General features: G+C 36.9%; 1 protein-coding gene across 1 annotated transcript in view; it reads right to left on the bottom strand.

Moving 5' to 3' along the window:
- Positions 1-6,372: 6,372 nt before the first annotated feature.
- The window catches only part of large1 (LARGE xylosyl- and glucuronyltransferase 1), a 38,768-nt gene continuing 21,065 nt past the window's right edge, over positions 6,373-24,075 (bottom strand). The window contains exons 10-15 of the mRNA XM_048154966.1: positions 21,367-21,522; positions 21,089-21,252; positions 13,942-14,220; positions 12,605-12,751; positions 12,170-12,365; positions 6,373-8,458 (exon numbers count right to left, since the gene is read on the bottom strand). Of these exons, the coding sequence (XP_048010923.1) occupies positions 8,261-8,458; positions 12,170-12,365; positions 12,605-12,751; positions 13,942-14,220; positions 21,089-21,252; positions 21,367-21,522 (1,140 nt within the window). The 3' untranslated portion in view covers positions 6,373-8,260. The remainder of the gene's footprint in view (positions 8,459-12,169; positions 12,366-12,604; positions 12,752-13,941; positions 14,221-21,088; positions 21,253-21,366; positions 21,523-24,075) is intronic.

The raw sequence follows: 24,075 nt of genomic DNA, 5'->3' as shown, positions 1-24,075 counted from the left end.
CACGGACATGTGAAATTGGCTATATAATAATGAAAATTAATTAAAAATAGTATGCTAATCTTCAAAAAAAAGCATTTTATCATATATCATGTTAAAAAGAACACTTGAATTAATGACCTTAAGCTTTAGAAACAGACTTTGGGACATTTTTTGTGCCTTATGCATCTGATCAAACGTTGCGGACCCAAATGGCACCCGTTTCGTAGAATGACTCAATTATATTGTCTAACGACATTAAGCACTATTATTTTGTCGTGATGTCTCGCGGGGTCGGCCGCCTCCCAGCCGCGATTGCGCAATCCATCGCGCGGGCGCCGCCGGCCGCATATCAACCGCTAAATCTATCGCTTTAATATACAAATTCATTAAACTAACACATATAACTAACGTATAAACATTTTATGAACACAAACTGTGATGCCACATCACTCATTTTACCTGTAAACACACATAAACAGAGATATGAATTAGTTATCTTCAACTGTGTATCAGCGACTGCCAGAGTGGCTTCTTCATATATAAATGAAGCTCTATATCCTGCGGCTCCCGATCACCCTCTAGCGTCACCCGCCAGCGTCTACAGGTCTAAGTGATGTTCAAGTTGGCATCCTTGCACAGTACTACATACAAATATATTTTCATATACATTTAACACAAGAACTATATTTAACAAATGACAACTAATGATAAACAATCATTAGTTCATATCACTACAATAGCAGCCTATATATATAAACATATGTTGTTATTGGCTAAACTTCAAATTCATAATGAACATTATCACAAACTAAACATGCAATATCTTTCTTATTTTTATTTAGATATGTATTTTTCTCTGAGCTTCCCTCTTGTGTCTGAATCTCGCATTGCATTAGTAGTTTGCTGGATATATTAAGTGTGTTTAGTATACAGACTTAAAGGGTTAGTTCACCCAAAAATGAAAATAATGTAATTTATTACTCACCCTCATGTCATCTTCTGAACACAAATTAAGATATTTTTGATGAACTCCGATGGCTCAGTGAGGCCTGCATTGACAGCAAGTTAATTTACACTTTCAATGCCCATAAAGCTACTAAAACATATTTAAAACAGTTCATGTGACTACAGTGGTTCAACCTTAATGTTATGAAGCGACGAGAATACTTTTTGTGCGCCAAAAAAAACAAAATAACAACTTTATTCAACAATATCTAGTGATGGGCGATTTCAAAACACTGCTTCATGAATCTTGTTTCGAATCAGTGGTTCAGAGTGTGAATCAAACTGCCAAAGTCATGTGAACCACTGAAATTTCGAAATGTTTCAAAACACTTATGACATAAAGAAGCACACTCCGAACCACTGATTCGAAACAAAAGATTCTTAAAGCTTCACGTTTTTAAATTTGTAAAGGGTTTGTTCACCCAAAAATGAAAATTCTGTCATTAATTGACCCTTCGCAATGACCCGCCCCCCTTAGTTTCTGTTGCTTTGTCCGACAAGTCATGGCTCTGTCACGCCACACACCGTGAAAAATACATCGTGGAGCAAAGAGGACACTGACAACACTTGGACAGACAAGACAGAGCAGGTTACTTATGATATTAAACAAAGTCCCAGCTTTCAAATTGTGTAATTTTTTAAGAAATTCGAACAATAATTGGCTCTTTAATGTGTCTTGTCAGATTGCTGTAGCGCCTCAGCTTAAGCGGTTCGTGAACCAATCATCTCTTCCTACTAGTTAATTTATAGCATCAAATAAACATGAATGAACATCAGAAGGAATGTTGTTTCAAACGTGGAAAGACGTAAATACACACAATTTTTCAAGTTCAAGTCCACAGAGGTTAATCTTCTAACTCCTGACTGCTTTGTCAGACAAAATGGCGGATTCAGCGTTATGATTGGTTAGATTGCTTGTCAATCAAACTCCCGGCGAAGGGACAATTACTATTACCATATGTCGTTCCACACTTGTAAGACCTTCATTCATCTTCATAACACAAATAAAGATATTTTTGATGAAATCCCAGAGGTTACTCGTCCATAGACAGCATCACACGCATGTGTCATGCTGCTCACATGATCAGCTTTGGCCAATACTGAGCCGGCATTCGGACGTAAACACGGAAGTCTTCACTGTGCTTACTGCGTAAGGATAATGACAGAGAAGGGATTATTGAATAAAGTTGTTTTTGTTTTTGCGCACAAAAAGTATTCTTAATTATCACTTAATAAAATTAAAGTTGAACCACTGCAGTTACGTCGAATGTTTTATTGTTTTTAGTACCTTTCTGGACCTTGAAATTGTCAGTTAAATTGCTGTCTACGGACGAGTCAAAGCTCAGATTTCATCAAAAATATCTTAAATGTGTGTTCCGAAGATGAACAAAGGTCTTACGGGTGTGGAACGACATGAGGGTGAGTAATTAATGAATTTGAATTTTTATTTATCTTTAATAAATAATATGAATACATAAAATTACTAATTGTTACTTATTACTGTTACTAATAATAAAAGTAATATTTAGTCAACATTATTGAAATAATTATGTTTATTATGATAAAGAGGAATCAATTCCTTTGCCTCACATACTAAAAGCTTTTATTGTTGTTGAATCATTTAAACCACATTGTCCTCTTTCATTATCACATGACAACTGCATTTAGTTATTATATTAATTATATTTGAATGCACAGGCTGTTCTATTAAATTCAGTCTCTAACATGTTCTCTCTAAAGCGCATTAAAATTGTTTATAATATTCCTTCAAAAGCAGACTTCTATTTTTGTTTAAAAATGATTACCATGCTGATATTTAATACAACCTCCAAAAGGCAAAATGACAGCTGTCTCGGTTTAATATTTCAGTTTTTTTTTTTTTTTTTTATATAAATTGATGGCACATTAATTCAGAGAATGACATTTTAAATTCTTTTATGTAGTTAGGAGGAGATTCATCAAGATAATGCAATGAATGTATGAAATACTCAAATGGTGAAACATTGTTTCATACTGTATGTAACAGTAAAATAAGCAGGACAAGACAACATGATGTGATTTTATTCAGAAGCAGTTTTATCAGTGTTATCCTGGACATGTGGCTGTTTATATTCATATTAAACACACACATCAATCAGCTAGTGTGCACATACAGCTCAGCACATCAGTACTCACGTACAACCTCAGAAAATACTGAAAAATAATGACAGCTCCAAAGCAAATATATCAATGAGCGATCAGAACATCAGTAGTAACACTACAACCTATGAAACAAGTATATCCACAGAAGGATATGGACGTAAGGCTTCCACATCAGAACATTTCAGCACTTTAGTCAGTACAGTGACGTGGACGGTTTCCAAATGAATGCAAAATAAACTGGATGGGTGGAACCTAGTATCCTTCATAAGATTTTAAACGTGTGCTGTCCATTAATACCTTCATTAAATACAGGAGACTGGGGCTAGTTGTCACCAATGTTGGGGGTAATGCATTACAAGTAACAAGTTATGTAATCAGATTACTTTTTCAAGTAACTAGTAAACATTACTTTTAAATTTACAACAAAGTAAAGTATGTATAAGTAACACAAGTTACTTTGTTTTCCCATGTATTGACTGACTCCTTTCCTGTCCCCATGTTGAGAGAAATCGGTGCAAAGGCGTTATGTTTACTCACTTTCACAAAAACAGACTCGGTATTCCTCAAAATGAATAAAAACAGTGAAATGCAAACTCATTATATTACACAAACCTGCAGTACTTAATTATGTTAACACAAATATACTTTATGTATTTAATCTCACTTTATTAAACAATGTCTTTGCGGCTGACCTTCAATGATCGAATTCAACCATACTAACAAGCAAAAATGACTTTAGATAAACATCACATTCGTTTAATTTTTTATGTTTTTATTGCTGAAGTAAGTGTGTTGACCTTTCTTCTCCTGTGTCCTATTCTTCTGCGATCCAGAATGGCAGCACAGCTGAAAGGTTTGTTTGAGCAGCGCCCTCTACTGCACTTTACATTTGCCAAAAACAGAACTTTTTTGTTATTAAAAAACAAACAAACAAGCCCTGCCCAGCTGAGAAAAAAAAGTAACGCAAAAGTAGCGTAACATTACATAAACGGTAACTAAGTAACGCAATTACTTTCTCAGGTAAGTAACTTAATGCAATTAGTTACTTTTTTAGGGAGTAACACAATATTGTAACACGTTACTTTTAAAAGTAACTTTCCCCAACACTGGTTGTCACATACTGAAGTCACAAGAACTGAAAAAAAAAAAGAAGTTTAAAATGCTCTAATGTAAATTATTGGCCAACTAAAATTTACTACTGAATTTTTGTAATACACATTGAACAGATGATCTTAAAGGGTAAGTTCACCCAAAAATGCTAATTCTGTCATTAATTACCCTCATGTCGTTCCACACCTGTAAGATCTTCGCAACACAAATTAAGATATTTTTGATCAAATCTGATGACTCAGTAAGGCCTGCATCGCCAGCAATAACAGCTACTAAAAACATATTTAAAACAGTTCATGTGACTACAGTGGTTCAACATTAATATTATAAAGCGACGTGAATACTTTTTACGCACCAAAAATAACAAAATAGTGACTTTATTCTACAATATCTAGTGATGGGCGATTTCAAAACACTGCTTCATGAAGCTTCGAAGCTTTACGAATCTTTTGTTTCGAATCAGTGGTTCGTAGCGTGTATCAAACTGCCAAAATCACATGATTTCAGTAAATTAGGCTTTGTTATGTGATAAGTGTTTCGAAATTTCTGTGATTCACCACTGGGGGGCGTGACTTTGGCAATTTGATACATGCTCCGAACCACTGATTCGAAACAAAAGATTCGTAAAGCTTCGAAGCTTCATGAAGCAGTGTTTTGAAATCGCCCATCACTAGATATTGTTGAATAAAGTCGTTATTTTGGGTTTTTTTGACAAAAAGTATTCTCGTCGCTTTATAATATTAAGGATGAACCACTGTAGTCACATGAACTGTTTTAAATATGTTTTAGTAGCTTTCTGGGCATTAAAAAAGGGTGTTATTGCTGGTGATGCAGGCCTCACTGAGCCATTGGATTTTATCAAATATATTTTCATTTGTGTTCCAAAGATGAACAAAGGACTTATGGGTGTGAGTAATTAATGACAATTTTTTTATTTTTGGGTGAACTAACCCTTTAATAAAAGCGATATGACATACATTTTACATTTTCAGCTTTTTTAAATTCTTTACAGTTATTTTTTTCTTTTTTGAAAAGGCATTAACAGCCTATAATATTTGCATTGTATGCAAATTCTCATTATGACATATTTCTCCATACATTGTGACAACATGCCCCTGTATTAGACTATGTATCTTTTTTTCCAGTGAAACAAAAATCTCAATAGCTTTCTTCAACACTTTATGGTTTGTTTCTATACAGAAACTGACTTTCAAAAATAAACCCACCCTGAGAAATATTCACTAAAGTTAAAAATAAAAATGTCACAACTAGCCCAGGTCTGCTCTAATGGACCCGTCTTGAATATAAGCAGCACACATTCATCACATTCATGTTGTTTTCACAGATTCTTTGTATCTGCTCATATTATTCCCAAAGCATCTATGTAAACACAAACTCATCTTCCAAAATTTGTCACAATGCAATTCGTAACGCAAGTGCGAGTGCGTTCTCAGCTTTGCCACAAGGGGCTCTACAGGACAATAGCATCCAATTAAGTAACACGAAATAAAGCAGCAGTCCTGTGGATGATCTCGCAGGCATACTGTAACACACTGCACAGGCTGTAGCCGATTAAAAGCACTTCATTGATACCGCAGTAAACACAGTTATGCTGCCGAGAAGTCGGTTGAAGAACGCATTAAGTTCTAATTGTACAAACATCTTGAAAATATCTGATTCACAAAAACTCACAATCATATAGGTGGTAAACTGCTGAATATCAGTATAACATCAGACAAGAGACATTTTAGAGACGTATGGCAGATGAAAACTACACCGAGGTCTTGTCGACGATGAGATTGTGTTCTGTCAGGGTGGCAAAAAAGGCAAAATATCAGCTGATAATTCTGTGTGAACACGAGCCTGAGTCAGACATGTTGTTTGCTGATAGTCTGAATAGAGAATAACCACCACATGACACCTTCACTTCCGCAGCAGCATCAACTACACTATCTTTTACAAATAATGAAGAAAATAATTAAGTCTGTTAATTAAGCCTGCAATCAAGTGCATAAGTCTGTTAGTGTGGTATGACGCCCTCTGATGGAGAATGACAGTCAGTAACATTTAAATAACCATCCCTAATGTGTCAATGAAGAGTTCACTTTGGCCTCTCGATACGTATTATTGCCAGTCCGATGAATGAAGATCCCTGTTTATTACACTGTTCACATCTGCAGTTAGAATGAACATTTCCAACTACTTCAAAACACACAACAACTGTGTCAACACTGAGACTGAAACCTTGAATCAAGAGAGAAAACAGATTGTTAGGCTACGTTCACACTGCAGGTAAATGTGGTCCAAATCTGATTTGGTTTCGCCCACATGTGACTCGTATCTGTTTTCCCCATGACGGTGTGAACAGTACAAACCACATGGAATCTGATCTTGTCGATTCCGATTTGTGCCACTTCCATTTGTGGTACTAAATCCGATACAGGTCAGATGATTTGTAATGCGACCGCAGTGTGAACAGTCATATCGGAATTCATGCGATTTTTATGTCACTCGATATCAACATTCATCACGATTCTGCGCTCATGGGAGTCTATTCAAAGATTTTACATACAAAGTCAGTAGAAGGGCAGTGATGTGTCAGAACTTTTAAGTAATAAACGTGTAATCGCTTACTTTAATGCCCTCCATGTTTACTTCCGTATGTGTGTTGCCAAATCTGCGATTTTCCTGCAGAATTGGGTTACTTTTTCACTGTTACTGCGTTTTTTTTTGCAACTCCGTGGGTTTAAGCAACCACATTAACGCGATATTTAACCCCCAGAACGTGTTTTTTACCGGAATACCCCACGGAACACGCTAGGTTTGGACTAGTTTTGAGAAGCAAATGAGTGGATTTTATGGTAAAAAAAAAAAAAACAGCTGGGGGCTCGTCCGGGAAACTCCCAAGAAAGAAGGAACTGAGAAGTCATTTTCCAGCTGTCTTTTGCGTATGTAGGTCAGTTCATAACCATGATCTGTTCACACTGGAAATCTGATATTGGCCACATTTAAAACAACAATGTGAACAGCTATACAAAACAAAAAAAATCAGATCTGAGCAAAAATCGGAAGGCTCACAGTGTGAACGTAGCCTTAGAGAAATTGTTGATATAAAGAGAGATAGATAATTAGACAGATATAAAGAGATATTGACAGATTGTTAAACTGTTATAGAGAGATATAGACAGAGTTTTAGACAGGCAGATGATATAAAGAGAGACAATCAGATGGAGAGAGGCAGACAAACAAATATAGAGATATAGACAAATATAGACATTGTTAAACCAATACAGACAGTGTTAAATAAACAGACATTGTTAAACAGACAAGATATAGGCAGAGATGTAGACAGATTGTTAGGAAAATTATATAGAGAGAGACAGACAGACAGACAGATATAAAGAGATACAGACAAATTGTTAGAGAGAGAAAGATATGAACAGATTGTTAAATAGACTGTCAGACAGACTAAAATCGGCATAGTTAGGCAGAAAGATAAAGAGTTTGTTAAAGAGATAAATAAATTATTAGACAGAGGCACAGACAGAAGGATCGATTGTAGAGAAGAAGAGAGAGAGAGAGATAGAGGCAGACAACTAGACAGGAATACATAAGGTTGATAGGTAAACAAACCAATAGATAGACTTTCAGAGAGACAGACAGGCAGAATGAAAGAGAGACAGACAGATTCAAGGCTTTAATCTGAAGTGCATCAGTGTTGTTGTCCATTTTTAATAAGAAACAAAAGACATCGTTTTTTTTCCTAGAAGTTTCCATTGGTAGAATCTGCTCGCCTTCTCACAAAAGTGACTTCGAATCAAGAGTTTAATTCTCGGCACCGGTGTCAAACACCATTGATAAACGTCTCATCAGATCCCTGAATGAATGGATGATCACGAGCCGTGCCTCCTAATGACCCTGCTTTCTCAGTTCCACTGAACACATCCATAAAGGTGCTGTCAGACAGCGCTCCTGGATCAGCTCATGGCAGTTATCTTATCGCTTCCTTGGACAAAGTGCTCGGCTAGCTGTTGTTATCCACTGTCATGTATTTGAGCGCGGCGAAACCGTAGCGCCGGGACATGTTCTGCTGAAACTCTTCCTTCAGTGTCTTCAGACAAGCACGGTACTGTTTGTTTGAGCGAAACTTGGTGATGTCAAAACTGGGCGCGTGTGGCATGTGGATCATGTAGGCGTTGGGCAGAACCACAAACTCGTACTCCTGAAAATACACAACAAACAAACAACTTTACGTGCTGAAAGATCAGTTTATTCCCAGAAAATAAGATTACAGTTATGATTTCAATCAGGATTTGTTCAGGACTGTTGCTTTACTTTTTTAGTTTTATGTTTTAAGATTCTTTCATTTCAACCAATTCAGTGGTTGCATTTTGTCTGCACCAATGGAAGAATTAAGATGTTCAAGAACCGTTTAAACATTTTCTGCAAGTGGCACAACACTCTTGTAGCCAATCAGCAGTAGGGGCGTGTCCACTTATGATAGGGGAAGAGAGAGAGTAAGAGGGAGATTTGAAGAAAGACTGTAGAAAGAGATGTGGCTGAGAGACATTACAAAAGAGAAAAAAATCAGAGGAATATCACTGGAAAAAGAAGGGTAATGATTAGGCAAGAGCTGTAGCAGTGTAGACACTGCTAAGTGTCTTACTGCCCTCCTCAGGTCAAAGTTTGAACTAAATTGTCATATACAATAGGCTATGCTAGTGCAAGTATATAGTGCTGGGCGGTATACCGGTTCATACTGAATACCGGTATTTATTTTTGTTATGATATGAATTTTGATGATACCTTAATACCAGTATGTGTCGCTTAACCAACGTTCGTAACGCGGCGCAGCACGTCACTGTTTGAGGGGGGGTCCCGTTTCACTGTAGCATTGTAGTGAGAGAGCACAGCTGAGATCGCATCCCAGCCTATGGTAAGTCCGAAATCACCCCTTAAAGCCTCATTCACTATTCCCTACGTTATCCACATATGTTCACTTGAAAGAGTGAATGAAAACGAGTGAGTGAATGTGGACAGCTGGTGTGTGTACATCTACACTCGTTATTGCGGTGCAATGTGACATTGAATGAGTGCACTCAATAACGTCCACTATGGTTTCGGACACCACTACAAATGGCTGTCGCCTCAAATAATGCCCTATTTGAGGTTATATGGGATTCAGGGGATTCGATTTCGGATTCAGCCCTCGATTACCCTTGATGGTGTTTTCCGTGTCGGTGTGCACACTCACATTGGCGCCCTTTGTTTAGTCACGAGTCAAGCGTGATATTCGTCCCAGTCCCTTAAAGCGGCTATCCAGTGTGTTCATGTTTTCACCCATGGTGATCTTACCTCTACAGGCTCAAACAGACAAAATGAGTCAGAGAAGGGTTCCATTTGAAAGAAGGTGGAGCCTCAGCGCATACCTTCTATTACGTTATCGTCACGGACCAATGGTTGTACGAAGATGTTTTGCAGCTGGAGCCAACCTTTCCTGAGAATTTGCTTTGGCAAGCCTTTTCGAACTCCCAAAACGAACTTCGTTTTAGCCTGATTTTGTTAGAAATTACATCACATCAGTTCGTTCTTCGATTCTGTTTGAAGTATATCGGCGCCTTTAGGATCCACAGTAATATTAGAAGAGCTTTCCAGCGATGGAGAGACCCAAGTAGGAGGCCTGAAAACGGATGCCGAGTTGGCATTGTTTCTCCTCCATATGTGACATTGGTTTTGCTATATTTCACAGAAATGCTGTTTTTATAATGTTACAATGTTACTCTAGTAACAGGACATTTTGAGTGTCTTTGTTTGTCTGGAGCTGCTGTGCTGTTGGCGACTAACAATGAACTCTTGCTTGTATATGAAGCGTTTGGTTCAAAAATGCTATAAATCCATTTTGTACGGTGGCCCAGTAGTGCACAACACAACGAAATTAAAAAAGCAAACATAAGTTCACAACACAACAAAATCGAGCCACAACGCAACGGAAATGCTCCCGACCACTAGGGGGCTCTCAGAGCTCGGTAAAGTTAGTTTTCCTTGCCACTGTTCTATAGAGTCGGCAGTAATATCAATACCACGATTAGTTTTAACAGTATGTAACCACCGTATATCGACATGAAATATTAATTCAAAATCACCTACGTGCAAAATAGCTTCATATTTATACTTGTGAATGATTTGACGCGCTACCACGGCGCTAGCCTGACTTCGTCATACTCATATTCTAGACAGAATGTGAGTCTGATACTGCTCCATTGCACTTGAATTATGGGGCGTGTCTTAACCGAACCAGTAAAAAAAAAAAACAAAGCTTTGGAATTTGAATTTTGTCTGTTTTTAAATGTTAAAAGTAATTTTAATGAATACAAATTATACGTTTTAACCACTTGGTGGAATTGGTGGATGTTCCCTTCATCAAGCGCCGTGGTATCGCGTCAAATCATTCACAGGTATAAACATGAAGCTATTGTGAACATAGTTGATTTTTAATTAATATTTCATGTCGACATACAATGCTTACATACTTAAAACTAATCATGGTATTGATATCTTTGTAAAACTGTCGACTTTATAGAACATTGGCAAGGAATAGTAATATTACCGAGCTCTGAGAGCCTCCAAGTGTTCGGGAGCATTTCCGTTGTGTTGTGGCTTTATTTCGTTGTGTTGTGGACTTGTTTGCTTTTTTAATTTCATTGTGTTGTGCACTACTGGGCCACCATAATTTTGATTAATTTAAGTAAAAAGGAATTTTCTTTACAAAGAAAGCGGCAAGATGAAAACCACTATTTTCAAGTTTCAAACTTTCACATTGCATCTTTTGGTTATAAAAACATTAAAAATTCAAATCTAGATTTTGATTTTCAAAAGTTTATTATAAAAACTGATTATTTTTCCTCCAAAATGCAATAAATCCATGACACGTTTTTTGTTTTTTTTCAAAATGCAATTCATTCATCAATATAAAAGTTATTTTTCATATTGAAAATACACAACAAAGTAAGTTGATTCATATATGACAGCCTCTGAACTTTGTCAATACTACTCTTATTAATTATGTCTCCGTTTGTTATTACCGATTAAGAAGTATCTGGCGCCACCGCACGGTTAAAATAAACACATTTGCCGAGTACATTGGTATTAAAAATGGCTTTTAAAAACTGTTCATGATTCAGTTTTGGGGACCGTGACAGACGTTTGATGCGGTTGTGGAACAAGCAACGGCATTTTTCCTCCTCCCGACTCGAGTGCCTCATCTTCTTAATCTCCTCACGTAAATGATTACATTTCGATGACTTACATTTCTTCCCCACCGCAGAAACCACCACAGGTTCATCAATGCTGTCAAAATTAATTTTTCTGATTTTGCTGATCACAAAGTAGTCAAGGAAAACTAGGATGCCGGGTGTATTCAGAGCGCCGCCATTACTGTTTACAGTGCGTGGAATGGTGCGCTGTGATTGGTTGAGCGGATATATCGCATTCTGCAGAGAAGGGAGACTGGCGTTTGTCGCATTTTGGAAAGAAAGGGAGAAAACATGACGGATATCGCATTTTGTGCAAAATTAATAAATGACTTTTCAATACCGACCAGATACAATACTGATTTTGGCAGAAAATCATTTTTTTTTTTTAAACTGGCGTTTATCGCTTTTTGGAACCAAACTCTTCATATACTCTTGTGTACTGTATGATCATTTTTTGTTCTTCCTTGTCATTCATGCTGTCTTTGCTTTATTTTTGAAGCATTGTTTTGCTTCTCTTCTGCTAAGAGACATCCACTCCTGCATTACATACAGTATTTGTGCATTTTGGTGGTGGAGCAATGAAAGGAGGGGTGTGTTTGGTTGGGATGATTTCAAATATCAACAGTGTTTCTCAGAAATCACTTACAAATATGAAAATTTAAATTGTATTAATGTGTTACCTGAGCGTCCAGCTCCATGATGTGAGCTACTTTATTCCACCCAAACCCCACAAAGCGCCGGTCGTACTCGGGGCTTTCTCGTCTGACCATCACATACGGCTCAAAGTCGGCCTCCCACTGAACTCGGTACGGTGTTGTAGCGGTTCTCCATTTGGCAAAGTCTGTTGGAGCATGACCTTTTGTCCAGACGTGATATCTGTGGAAAAGAAAATGATTATTAACTTTAATAAGTCATTGTTAACTGTCAAGAAATTACAAAAAATAAATAACAATAATAAATATATACTACTAAGATAAGTTTGTGATAGGTTGGTTAAATCGACTGAACTGAAATGAACTGAATCATTAAAAATTCAGTCACAAATCAGAAAAAAATCTCATCTGTCATAAAATTAAACATTTCTAAACACTTATTAAAAAAGGTAGTGTTTTTACCTGAATGTGAACAGAGTGCCCATATCGAGCTGTGACAGGAGCTCTGCTTTAGATTTGGGAAAGGACAGCCGATAGCGCAGCGTTTCAAACGCTGGAACCACAAGAGCCTTTTTAGTGTTCGCCATATCAAGCTGAACAACTGATTTCCTAAGACAGAAACAAGATGGATTACTTGTGGAACGGATTTCTCGTACAAATCACATTCACAAGCTGGGAACATTTTGCTGACACCAATGTAAAACATGCGTTAATATATATTTCTCTTTCTCCCTAAAGTTTTCACCCTGTTATGCTATGACTTTTTTCCCTTGACACCAAAAATGTTTTTGAGCACATGGTTTAATCTAGGGCAAATTTCTCTTATAGACTTTATCAGTATTTCTTAACAATTGTTCAACATTGTTATTGGGATTTTTTTATAAAACAAGTGCAAGAACGTTGAGAGTATAAAATGTGCTGATACAAATCTATGCACAAGTCCGAAGCAAGATGCAATCCATATCAACACATATTATTGCAACAACATCTCAGTCTGACTGGTAACGTTAAATTAATTTTTGACTAATTCGTTACAAAAGTATTTTGAGCTGCTTCTTTTCCTTTTAATGGCAGACCCACTTCAAGTGCATACCGCCACCTACTGCACGACACCTACATGACAGCTGACGTAAAGGATCGAGCTTAGGATAGTCGATACCAATCAGTAAGAATAAAAAAAAAAAATTATAACTTAATCGGCCCCAATACCAATCCTTAAGATCAGCTCGGGTCATCCATACTTTTCACATTTCCGGGGTTCTCAGAAGCAGATGGGTAAATCATAGATGGGTAACCTTCTAAAGCAGTGAGTGGGAGACAACATTTGCATTTGCACTAATAGCTTTCCAAAAGAGAAAAAAATATAGAGAAATTGATTACAGCAGTCATAAGAGAAGTAAATTTGCCATCACTCTCTCAGCCGTTGTATTAGAAACACCCTCGCAGTAGCGTTAATTCGTTTTTTGTCATTTACCGACAGGTAATATAACACAAAGTATAGCATTATAAATGTGTATTTTTTTTTTTAATGAAAATATTAAAAACTTTACTAGACTTGCAGTTGATAACTGTGGAAATATTATCACAGTCTGTGAAAAGGGTCCATTTACTCAAATTATAAGTATATGAATTTAAAATGTACTGTGACACGGTTGAATAAAGTAGCACATGGGTTTTAATGATAAATAATGACACTGACTGAGCAAGGCTGTAACCACATATTTAGGATTGTGGTTAGCAGTTGAGAACCAAAATGGACCAACATTGTTTTACCATTCCATATTTAGGTTTTGTCTCACCTGAGGTACTCATAGAGTCCATACATGGGCAAGAAGTCAATATCCGACAGGAACATGTAGGGTGTGTTGACCTGCCCCATAGCAACATTACGCAGCAGGTTAACAGGGTAGAACTGGCCTTCTTTATAGACAATGTGGTATCCCACATTGCTCCTGCTCATCAGGACCTCGGAGCCTTGAGCGTATCGCAGGAACTGCTGGGCTTCGGCATCTGAGAGGTAGAGGGCCAGACTGATGGGGCCTTCCCAGTGCTTACAGATGGCCTCTAGCATCTGCAGTCTGGAACAAAGAAACACTCCAGTAACATTTGATTTTGCTTAAATGGAAGCAAGAAAAAGGTTTTCACCCCTTCTGACCAATGAATTTTCATTAATTTTTCAGATGTTTCTAATGACGAGATTTACTAAAATCATTTAAATGGTGCACCAACTAAACAGCCACCGATCTCTATTCATAGTTTTCAATATGTGACTGGTTCAGAGAAGTCGAGGGTAAAACATCCATAGAACTGCAGCACAGGCCTGTCAATTTTCCACAATTCTGACATATTCTCACAATTGACCCTTCGCTGGGAGTTTGATTGACAAGCAATCTAGCCAATCATAATGCTGAATCCACCATTTTGTCCTGACAAAGCAGTCAGAAGTTAGAAGATTAACTTCGGTGGACTTGAACTTGAAAAATGGTGTGTACTGACATCTTTCCGTGTTTGAAACAACATTCCTTCTGATGTTCATTCATGTTTTTTTGATGCTATAAATTAACTAGTAGGAAGAAATGATCGGTTCACAGGCCGCTTGAGCTGAGGCGCTACAGCTATCTGTCACGACACAAAACGGTTTTTATTGTTCGAATTTCTTTAAAAAAATAATAAAAAATTACACAATTTGAAAGTTGGAACTTTGTTTAATATCATAAGTAACCTGCTTTGTCTTGTCTGTCGACGTGTTGTCAGTATCCTCTTTGCTCCACGATGTATTTTTCACTGCGTGTGGCGTGACAGCGCCACGGCTTGTCAGACAAAGCAACAGAAACTAAGGGGGCGGGTCTTTGAGAGACCCGATATAAAGTAAGATATAAAGTCACAAACAGTTTTTTTTATTTTTGATTCAGTGGTGGAAACAAGCTACTACTACATTAGTACTTAGTACAAACCTGGACAAAACAACTGGTGGGCAATGGAGGAAAGCATTGTTTTGGCCTCCAGGTGGAGGTTCATATAAGAGTGACATTCAAAACTATGAATTGGCCAATAAGATGAAATTCTGATAGCTTGTAAATCAAAGAACAGCAGACTTACATACAACTTACTAGGGGTGTGACGAGATTTCTCGTCGAGGCGAAAAGTAGTCTCGTGATATTGCCATGACAGAGTGTTAGGATGATTAGGAAAGAATATGCCACCGCTACGTTTACATTACTCCTCCACTGTCGTTTTGCTTTGTATTTAAATAAAAAACATTTAATTCAGTTGGATAACGGTCGCTGCCGCTCCATATTCCCAGAGTTACGCACGATCGCTGAAAGTGAAAGTAAACAAGAGCACGCATTCAAACGCGATTTCAATACCCCGCATTTTGAAAGCGGCTCCCTGATTAATGCAAATATCTCTCAGTATGAAAGCTATTTTAGGCTGGGCAGTGTAGTTGTAACCATCTCTCAGCTCTGTATCAAAGAAAAATTTGGTCTTATTTGCACTTTGAATATTGAGAATTATGGTTGTACTTATTGTAAAGTGTTACCATAAAAATGAATGAGTTCTCTTAATCTTATTAAGCACAATAAGATTTCGTTTGTTAACATTAGTTAATGCACTGTGAACTATCATGAACTAACAATGAATGACTGTTTTTATTAACTAACATAAACAAAGATGAATAAATACTGTAGCAAAGATATTGCTCATTGTTAGTTGATGTTGGTTAATACATTAATGTTAATAAATGAGACCTTATTGTAAAGTGTTAACATTTTCATTTATACTGTTTTATTTCTATGATCAGTTTGTGGAAACGAGTTCAGTTAGGAGGTCAAAAGTTGTAGAAGCTCATAAATCATGTACAGTAAGGTCTGAAGAGACTGAAATCATACAGTAGAGAAGTCAGTCAGTTGAGTTAGTGGCAAAACCTTTTACAGTACTTGAGTATTGTTGTCTTTTACTGCATATGATAATTCACACTCAAAGTAGAACTGAAATGACATTCATTACAAGATGATTAGTTAAAACATTTCAAATAAACCTGCAGAATATTTTTTCTAGTCATGTATTTCGCCATTGAGGATTTCTTAAAAATAGTGTGTAAAAATCTTGTCTCGTCTCGTGAACTCAATCTCGAGTCTCGTCTCGTGAGATACCCGTCTCGTCACACCCCTACAACTTACATAAAATACATATAAATATCAGTCGTCACTCTATATCTCCCAATAATGTGTCTAAGTAAGATAGATCCAAATGCTTAGTTTTATGATCAATAACAAGATATTGCTGTTTTTATTGTCGGAGCAAATCAAATAAAGCAATGCAATAGAATGATGTTTGAGAGATGGGCAAATAAACGTTCCTCAAAAGCCTGATCCTCAAATTTTAACATGATTTTTCAAAAGAAATGATGAATAATAAAGTAAAGTTCCTTCAGGCCAGTAAATGTTCATCTAAAAATATTACAGATATTCTTAAGCTTACTTTATAAAATTCAGGAAAGATTTGACAGTAAAAAGACACATGTACCATGACCTGAAGGGGGACATTTTTAGAAATGCGTATAAAATAGTGTTAATAATTAGTGGTTTGCATAACAACAAAATCCTAAGATGGGAAACAAACCACTGGTACTAATGTTTTCTAAACGGAGCAGTCTTAGAGCTTGTACTGGATATATTTCTCTTATTTTTGGGTGTATTTGATCTCACAGTGTTTACAAAGTACATCACAATAATCTTTGATAGTAAAAAAAAAAAAAACTACTCAAATGTTTTTAATTTTATTAATTCACAAAATTTTAGAGTAAGGTACATTTTAATGCAGCATATTAACTTGAAAAAGTGTGGCAAGAGGCACCTTAAAAATAAATATCTGATATGTATGGGGCTCAAATATCCTGATCCTATACATTTACAGAGCACTCATATTTTTATTCATTTCTAGTCAAATAAATACTTTAGAACTGAGCATACCTAGAAAAATATGATACACTATAGATTTTACAAACCTGATTATACTCTATTTCCAGGTTTTTTTCAAGACTATGGGAACCCTGATTATTTTAATATGTACAAGAAGATATATACACTAAAAGCCTAAATTGCTTAAAGGATTAGTCCTCTTGCAAATAAAATTTTCCTGATAATTTACTCACCCCCATGTCAGCTTCAAAGGGCTTTAAACAATACCAGACGAGGAATAAGGGTCTTATCTAGTGAAACGATCGGTCATTTTCTTTAAAAAAAAAAAAAAAAAAAAAAAATACAACTGTATATGCTTTATAAACACAAATGATCGCCTTGTACGTGCTTCCGCTTTCCGTATTCTTCAAAAAGCTTACGCTGTATGTCCTACACCTTCCCTATTCTACTTGCGGAAAAAACAGAACTGGTACTGCGTTCGTTCCGAAAGTAGAATCCCTTTTAAAGCCCTTTGAAGCTGCACTGAAACTGTAATTTTGACCTTCAACCATTTGGTGCCCATTGAAGTCCACTATAAGGAGAATAATCCTGAAATGTTTTCATCAAAAACCTTCATTTCTTTTCAACTGAAGAAAGAAAGACATGGACATCTTGGATGACATAGGGGTGAGTAAATTTTATTTTAAAGTGGACTAATCCTTTAATGATTAGTAACAAAGAAAAACAGTAAAAGTTCTGTTTTATCCTGACATGACTTGACAAACTGAACAGACTGCACTTCTGTCCCTCAAAGCCTCACTTTCATTCAAGTCCAACTAGATGTGGCATCTACTCTGACAGCCTTATTGCTCTTGAGTGCTATACTTGGCCGTCAAGAGATCATGCCCTCCAAGACAACAACGAATTGCATCCGTCACTGTTGACAAGGATGATAACCCTCCGCCACTGGCACTGACTGATGAGCTGGCTGTCTGAAGTAGCCCGAACATGCCTGACTAACCAGAGCCTTTAACTTTATTACACTGATTACAAAAGCCGTGAAGCTTTGACTCAAAACATTGTTAATTTCCAGCAGCAGTTTGCCAGTTAATGTCATCAGTGTGATGAATAATGACAAGGCATATCATTTTAATTGAGTTCAGGCCAAAGCGTGAATGCCATTGCGTATAATCAGGAGTAGAGTATAGGATACAGTGTGGTTCATTCAGCCAGAAAATCATTTCAGTGTTCATTTACAACATTAAAAGGGTTATTTCACCCAAAAATGAAAATTCTGTCATTAATTACTCACCCTCATGTCGTTCCACACCCGTAAGACCTTCGTTCATCCAATGGCTCAGTGAGGTCTGCATCGCCAGCGAGACAAACACTTAAAATGCCCAGAAAGCTACTAAAGACGTATTTAAAACAGTTCATGTGACTACAGTGGTTCAACCTTAATGTTATGAAGCGACAAGAATACTTTTTGTGCGGCAAAAAAAACAAAACAAAATAACTTTATTCAACAATATCTAGTGATGGGCGATTTCAAAACACTGCTTCATGAAGCTTCGAAGCTTTATGAATCTTTTGTTTCGAATCAGTGGTTTGGAGCGTGAAAGTCATGATTTCAGTAAACGAGGCTTCGTTACGTCATAAGTGTTTAGAAATTTCAATGGTTCACTTGACTTTGGCAGTTTGATACGCACTCCGAACCACTGATTCGAAACAGATGAAACAGTGAATCAGTGGTTCGGAGTGTGTATCAAACTGCCAAATTCACATGAACCATTGAAATTTCGAAACGCAACGAAGCCTCGTTTACTGAAATCACATGACTTTCATGCTCTGAACCACTGATTCGAAACAAAAGAAGCTTCATGAAGCAGTGTTTTGAAATCGCCCATCACTAGATATTATGGAATAAAGTCACTATTTTGTTTTTTTAGCACACAAAAAGTATTCTCGTCACTTTATAATATTAAGGTTGAACCACTGTAGTCACATGAACTGTTTTAAATATGTCTTTAGTAGCTTTCTGGGCATCTGAAAGTCTTAATTATCTTTTTGGCGATTGCTGGATTTAATCAAAAATATCTTAATTTGTGTTCTGAAGATGAACGAAGGTCTTACGAGTGTGGAACGACATGAGGGTGAGTAAATAATGACTTTTCATTTTTGGGTGAACTAACCCTTTAACGCAACCACAGTTACATGTTTATTCAGTTCACAGAATAGACTCCTTTCTTTCGCAGCAAAAAACAAAAACAAAACGTAGGAGGATAAGATGGACCCCATAAAGTGACAGTGGAAACACGGCTATTGACAAAAGTCGAGCATGCTAGTGCATGCCAGGGCCAGTCGCAATTTCACTGTCACTTCAGGGGCTTCCTCGGGGCCAACAGCCAGGAGTTTTTGGCCCGTCAAATACCTTGGTTCAACGCGGGCAAACTGGGACTTGAGAAGCGGTGATGGAGAGGTGGAGTTTACCCGAGTCAGGAGACGGTCAACACCGCTGTTCATTTCCCATGTTATTATATCAGGCTACCAGCTAGCTTCAACATTTAAGACATTTAAAACAATTTTCAGCTCAAAACTCACTTTCAGACACCAGCAAAGGTTTGAAATAAGTTCCTTGTGATCCGATGGGGATCTGCTTCAGTCATGCTTATTTTGCGATTTAGCTAGTTTTCAGTCAAATGGTGGGGTTGTGCGACGTCGTTCTATGGAGGCGTGTTAGGCTAACGCTGCGGGGCTACTGGCTCGACAGTGGAAACGCAACTTGATTTTTTGCCTCAGTGCTCAAGGTCCAAGGCTATTGGCCCCATCTGGCATGTTGTAGCTCAGGCTCGCACTGACCCGACAGTGGAAAAGAGGCTATTCAGGACCTTTGATGGCTATTATAGTCTTCAAAAATAACCAATTAAAACACCTAGAATATTTATTAGTTAGTCATGTCAGGATCATTACCAGTCATTAAATCATTAGCAGTCATGCCTAAATAAAAAAAAAAAAAAAAAAAAAAAAAAAAAATTATATATATATATATATATATATATATATATATATATATATATATATATATATATATATATATATATATATATATATATATATATATATATATATATATATATATATACACATACACGGAGCCGCTAAAGCAGTGGTCGCCAACCCATCTAATTGTGATCGACTGGTAGATCTTTATAACTGTCCCAGTAGCTCCTGAAAATAACAGAAATATGAGTACAATAATACTTTACATTTCTACAGTCTTTGTACTGTATTTATTTTTCTGTTATTTTTGGGAGCTACTGGGACAGTGATAAAAGATAAATAGCCCACATCATGCCTGAGTCTGTAAACAGCTGTTAACAAGAAGCCAAAGATGCTGAAGACAGACGCAAAGAGGAGAAAGTTCTGTAGCATGCGGAGAAGCTCACTGTTCACGATGCTCGAAATATAGGAAGAAAATATAAATATTGAATTGGAGGTGAGGGGTTATATGAATATATCTCTGAAGGGAACTGACTATCTTCAGAAATGTTTTGATGGCATTTTATTTTCCTCTTACCTCTGAATAAAATAGCTATTTATAAGTGCAGTGCTGCTTTGTTTACAGCAGTAACCAAGGAAATGCTCTAATAATTGTTAATCAAAATAATTGTTTGATGCAGCCCAACTTTACAGCTTGAATAATGCACAAGTCTTAAAAGAATTAATATAAGTGCTTTAATAAAATTATAAGCTTCACATTTCTGCTTTAAAATTGAATAGAATTCACTTAAATTCTAAGTGTCTCACTGTAATCTGGTTTTTCTTTAAAGAAAACAAGGGACAAATGACTTCTTGTGGTAATCAACATTATGCCACAGATGCTGTCGATTGGGCTTTATTTGTATTGAACCAAAATATTTCTTTAAAAAGGTTCTTAATAAATAGCATCAAGCTTTGATCAATTTGATTTAACGTGCCCTATACTGGCATCATGTATGAAATATGAGGTGAGGAGGTGTTGTAAAGTAGGCCTATGTTTTCTTACCTGTCCATAGAAAGCTGTGCCACCAGCGTCACGTCAGTGTTATCTAAGGTTGGTTCATACTCATAGTGCAGGAAATAGACGTGTGTGCGGTGCACAGTAAAGCGTTCCCGACGAAACTCATAACATGGGTCATCTTCATCCAGCTCGGATAGGGTCTTTTGGAGCTGCAGGAATATTAGGAAAACAGTTGTTATTCTTTCATGCTGCCTAAATAAAGAAATCACTGCAGACATCTGCAACTTTAAAAGCTGCAGTTGCCAACATGAAGCACAACTCACATTCTCTGAATTGTGGTCTGTTTCACTGGGACAGCCAAAGAGCTCACGCCTCAGCAGATTCCCATCATACTCCAGGAACGTCAGATAGAGATTCCTGAAGAACTCCACGTGTTTGTTCTTAACACGCAGTTTCTTCGGAGAGTTCCAGTGAATCACCTGGAGTTCAGAAATGCGGAAAATTATATCAAACATTTGCTTGATCTTGATCTCAAACTGAACCGTTTGTTGTTTCTTTCTATATTAAAGGGGTGGTATAATGCCATTTTTATAAGACGCGAAATAAGTCTCTGATGTCCCAGAGTGTGTATGTGAAGTTTTAGCTCAAAATACCCCACAATTTTTTATAGCATGCTAAATTTGTCACTTTTTGAGGGTGAGCAAAAACGCTCTGTTTTTGTGTGTGTGTCCCTTTAAATGCAAATGAGCTGCTGCTCCTAAGCAGAGGGCGGGGTTTCAAGACATTGCGTTAGCACTAGCAGCTCCAATTACCTCACGAAGACTCACTGAAAATGTCAGAAACTGTTCAGCATTTTATGTTCAAAACGGAGTCGGACAATGATGGAGAGACTCAAGAAGAAGTGACAACATGTAGACTGCAACAGGACGCTTCTGAACGGTTAGTTGATGAATTTATGTAGCCGATTGATTGTTTATTAAGTTTTTACGCCATGTTAGCATCATGGCTATTTATGTAGCTGATGTGGGATATCTTAAAGTCATTGATTAGCATAGTCATGATAATCTATAAATTGCTCATGTGGGAACTGTTGTAAAATGCCTACAGAGCCAGAGAACATATGCTGAATTAGGATAGAACAGGTATAGTTTAAATTAATAATTGTTGTAACTTATGTTGTCATTATGACATGCTATTGCATTTGTGTTACGTACTGTATAGCAATAACATGGCATCACCCCCTTTGTTATGTGTTCTCAGGGGCAGCGTTTATGTAAATTTTATGGTTAGTGATGTCACCAACCCGGGAAGAAGTTCGTTGTAGTAACTACCATCCGTTCGTTGTAGTCCTTAAACAGAGAATTCTTTAAAAAAATAATCTCTGTCTTTGCTTTGAACTTTGAGCATCGTAACTTTGCAGATGTTGTTTATGCTCTAACAGCAACATTACACACTAACTAAAGTTAAAAAAGTGAAATCATAATGAACCACCCCAATAAGCACACATGTAGATGAGATGTTTGTCCAGGCAGCTATCCACCATTTTTTAACGTAAGAGCGACACGGACATTTGTAATATGAATGTGTCTGGCTTCATATTAACAGCATTTACAGCAGTAGGTTCTGTATATTATGCTGCTTTCACTTTAATATACAGATCTAATGTACACATGCGATTTCTTTACTTGCTGTTTATGTTTACAGACATAACCGACTGTGTTTGTGTGTTTGTGACTTACCCTTGTGTGTATTTGAGAGTTTAAGTGCAATAAGAAGAGTAATAGGGCTGAAACGATTTGTCGACATTATAGAAAAAAAAAAATTGTCGACAAATATCTTTTTATTGTCGAATAGTCTGATATCATAAGACCCATTTGAAGGGCCTGCAATAACGTGGTTTGACCAGTGGGGCGCTGTAGCGCAATACTGTAATGCAGCCCTCCCGGATCCAATCCAATAAAAGAAGACATGGCGTTTCGGAGTGCATAGTGCAAAAGAAGTCGAACCCGTAAAATGTGGGAATTTAACATAGCATAAAACATAAACATAATGTTTAGCATAACTACAAAAAAATGCATGCAGGGCCACCAACTATCATTCAAACTCGCTGTTCACCACACGTCCATTTTCTCACGCAGTGAAAGATACATCGCAGAGCAAAGAGGACAAAGACAACATGCCGACAGATGAGACAGATCAGGTTACTTTTGATATAAACAAAGTCTCAGCTTTTAAATTCTGTCAATTTTACTACGGGATTCAAACAATACATGTGGTTTTGGCGCTCTTTAACGTGGAGTGACAGATCGCTGTAACACCTCAGGTCAAGCGGCACGTGAACCTATTATCTCTTCCTCTTTTCTGCTATTACAGCATGAAATAAACATGAATGAACATCAAAAAGTATGCTGAAAGATACAGTACAATTTAATGTACTCTAATGTACTCAGAGTTTCAACCGCAGAAAGACCGCAATAAAACAGCTTGCAAACAAATGTCACAAAATGTTACATTTACCTCAGGAAAGCCATTCCATGACCATAAACTCGATAGTTAGTAAAAAGAAAAAAAAGAAGAAATCTAGAGGATCATTTTTCAAAACATTTTGCACGATATTACATATTCATATTTGTACTCTTATTAAAAAGTTATTACAATTCCCAGACTCAGTACTAGTTTTAAAAGTATTTTTTTAACAAATTCATTAAAAATACACTTTCAAAAGCTGAAATTATTTCCTTGTTTTATTTATTAAAGAATAACTCAGTATTTTAACTAATTGCTAGTGGAATAATTGAACAAAGCATACTGATTAATCAGTGCAATAATCGATGATTAGTCGATTAATCGTTCCAGTAATCGACGATTAGTCGATTAATCGTTCCAGTAATCGATTATTAGTCGATTAATCGTTCCAGTAATCGGTGGTTAGTCGATTAAGCGTTCCAGTAATCGACGGTTACTCGATTAAGCGTTCCAGTAATCGACGGTTACTCGATTAAGCGTTCCAGTAATCGACGGTTACTCGATTA

The sequence above is a fragment of the Megalobrama amblycephala genome, linkage group LG14 (assembly GCF_018812025.1).
Source record: "Megalobrama amblycephala isolate DHTTF-2021 linkage group LG14, ASM1881202v1, whole genome shotgun sequence".
Taxonomy (NCBI): Eukaryota; Metazoa; Chordata; class Actinopteri; order Cypriniformes; family Xenocyprididae; genus Megalobrama; species Megalobrama amblycephala.
This window is presented reverse-complemented; position numbering and strand designations above follow the sequence as displayed.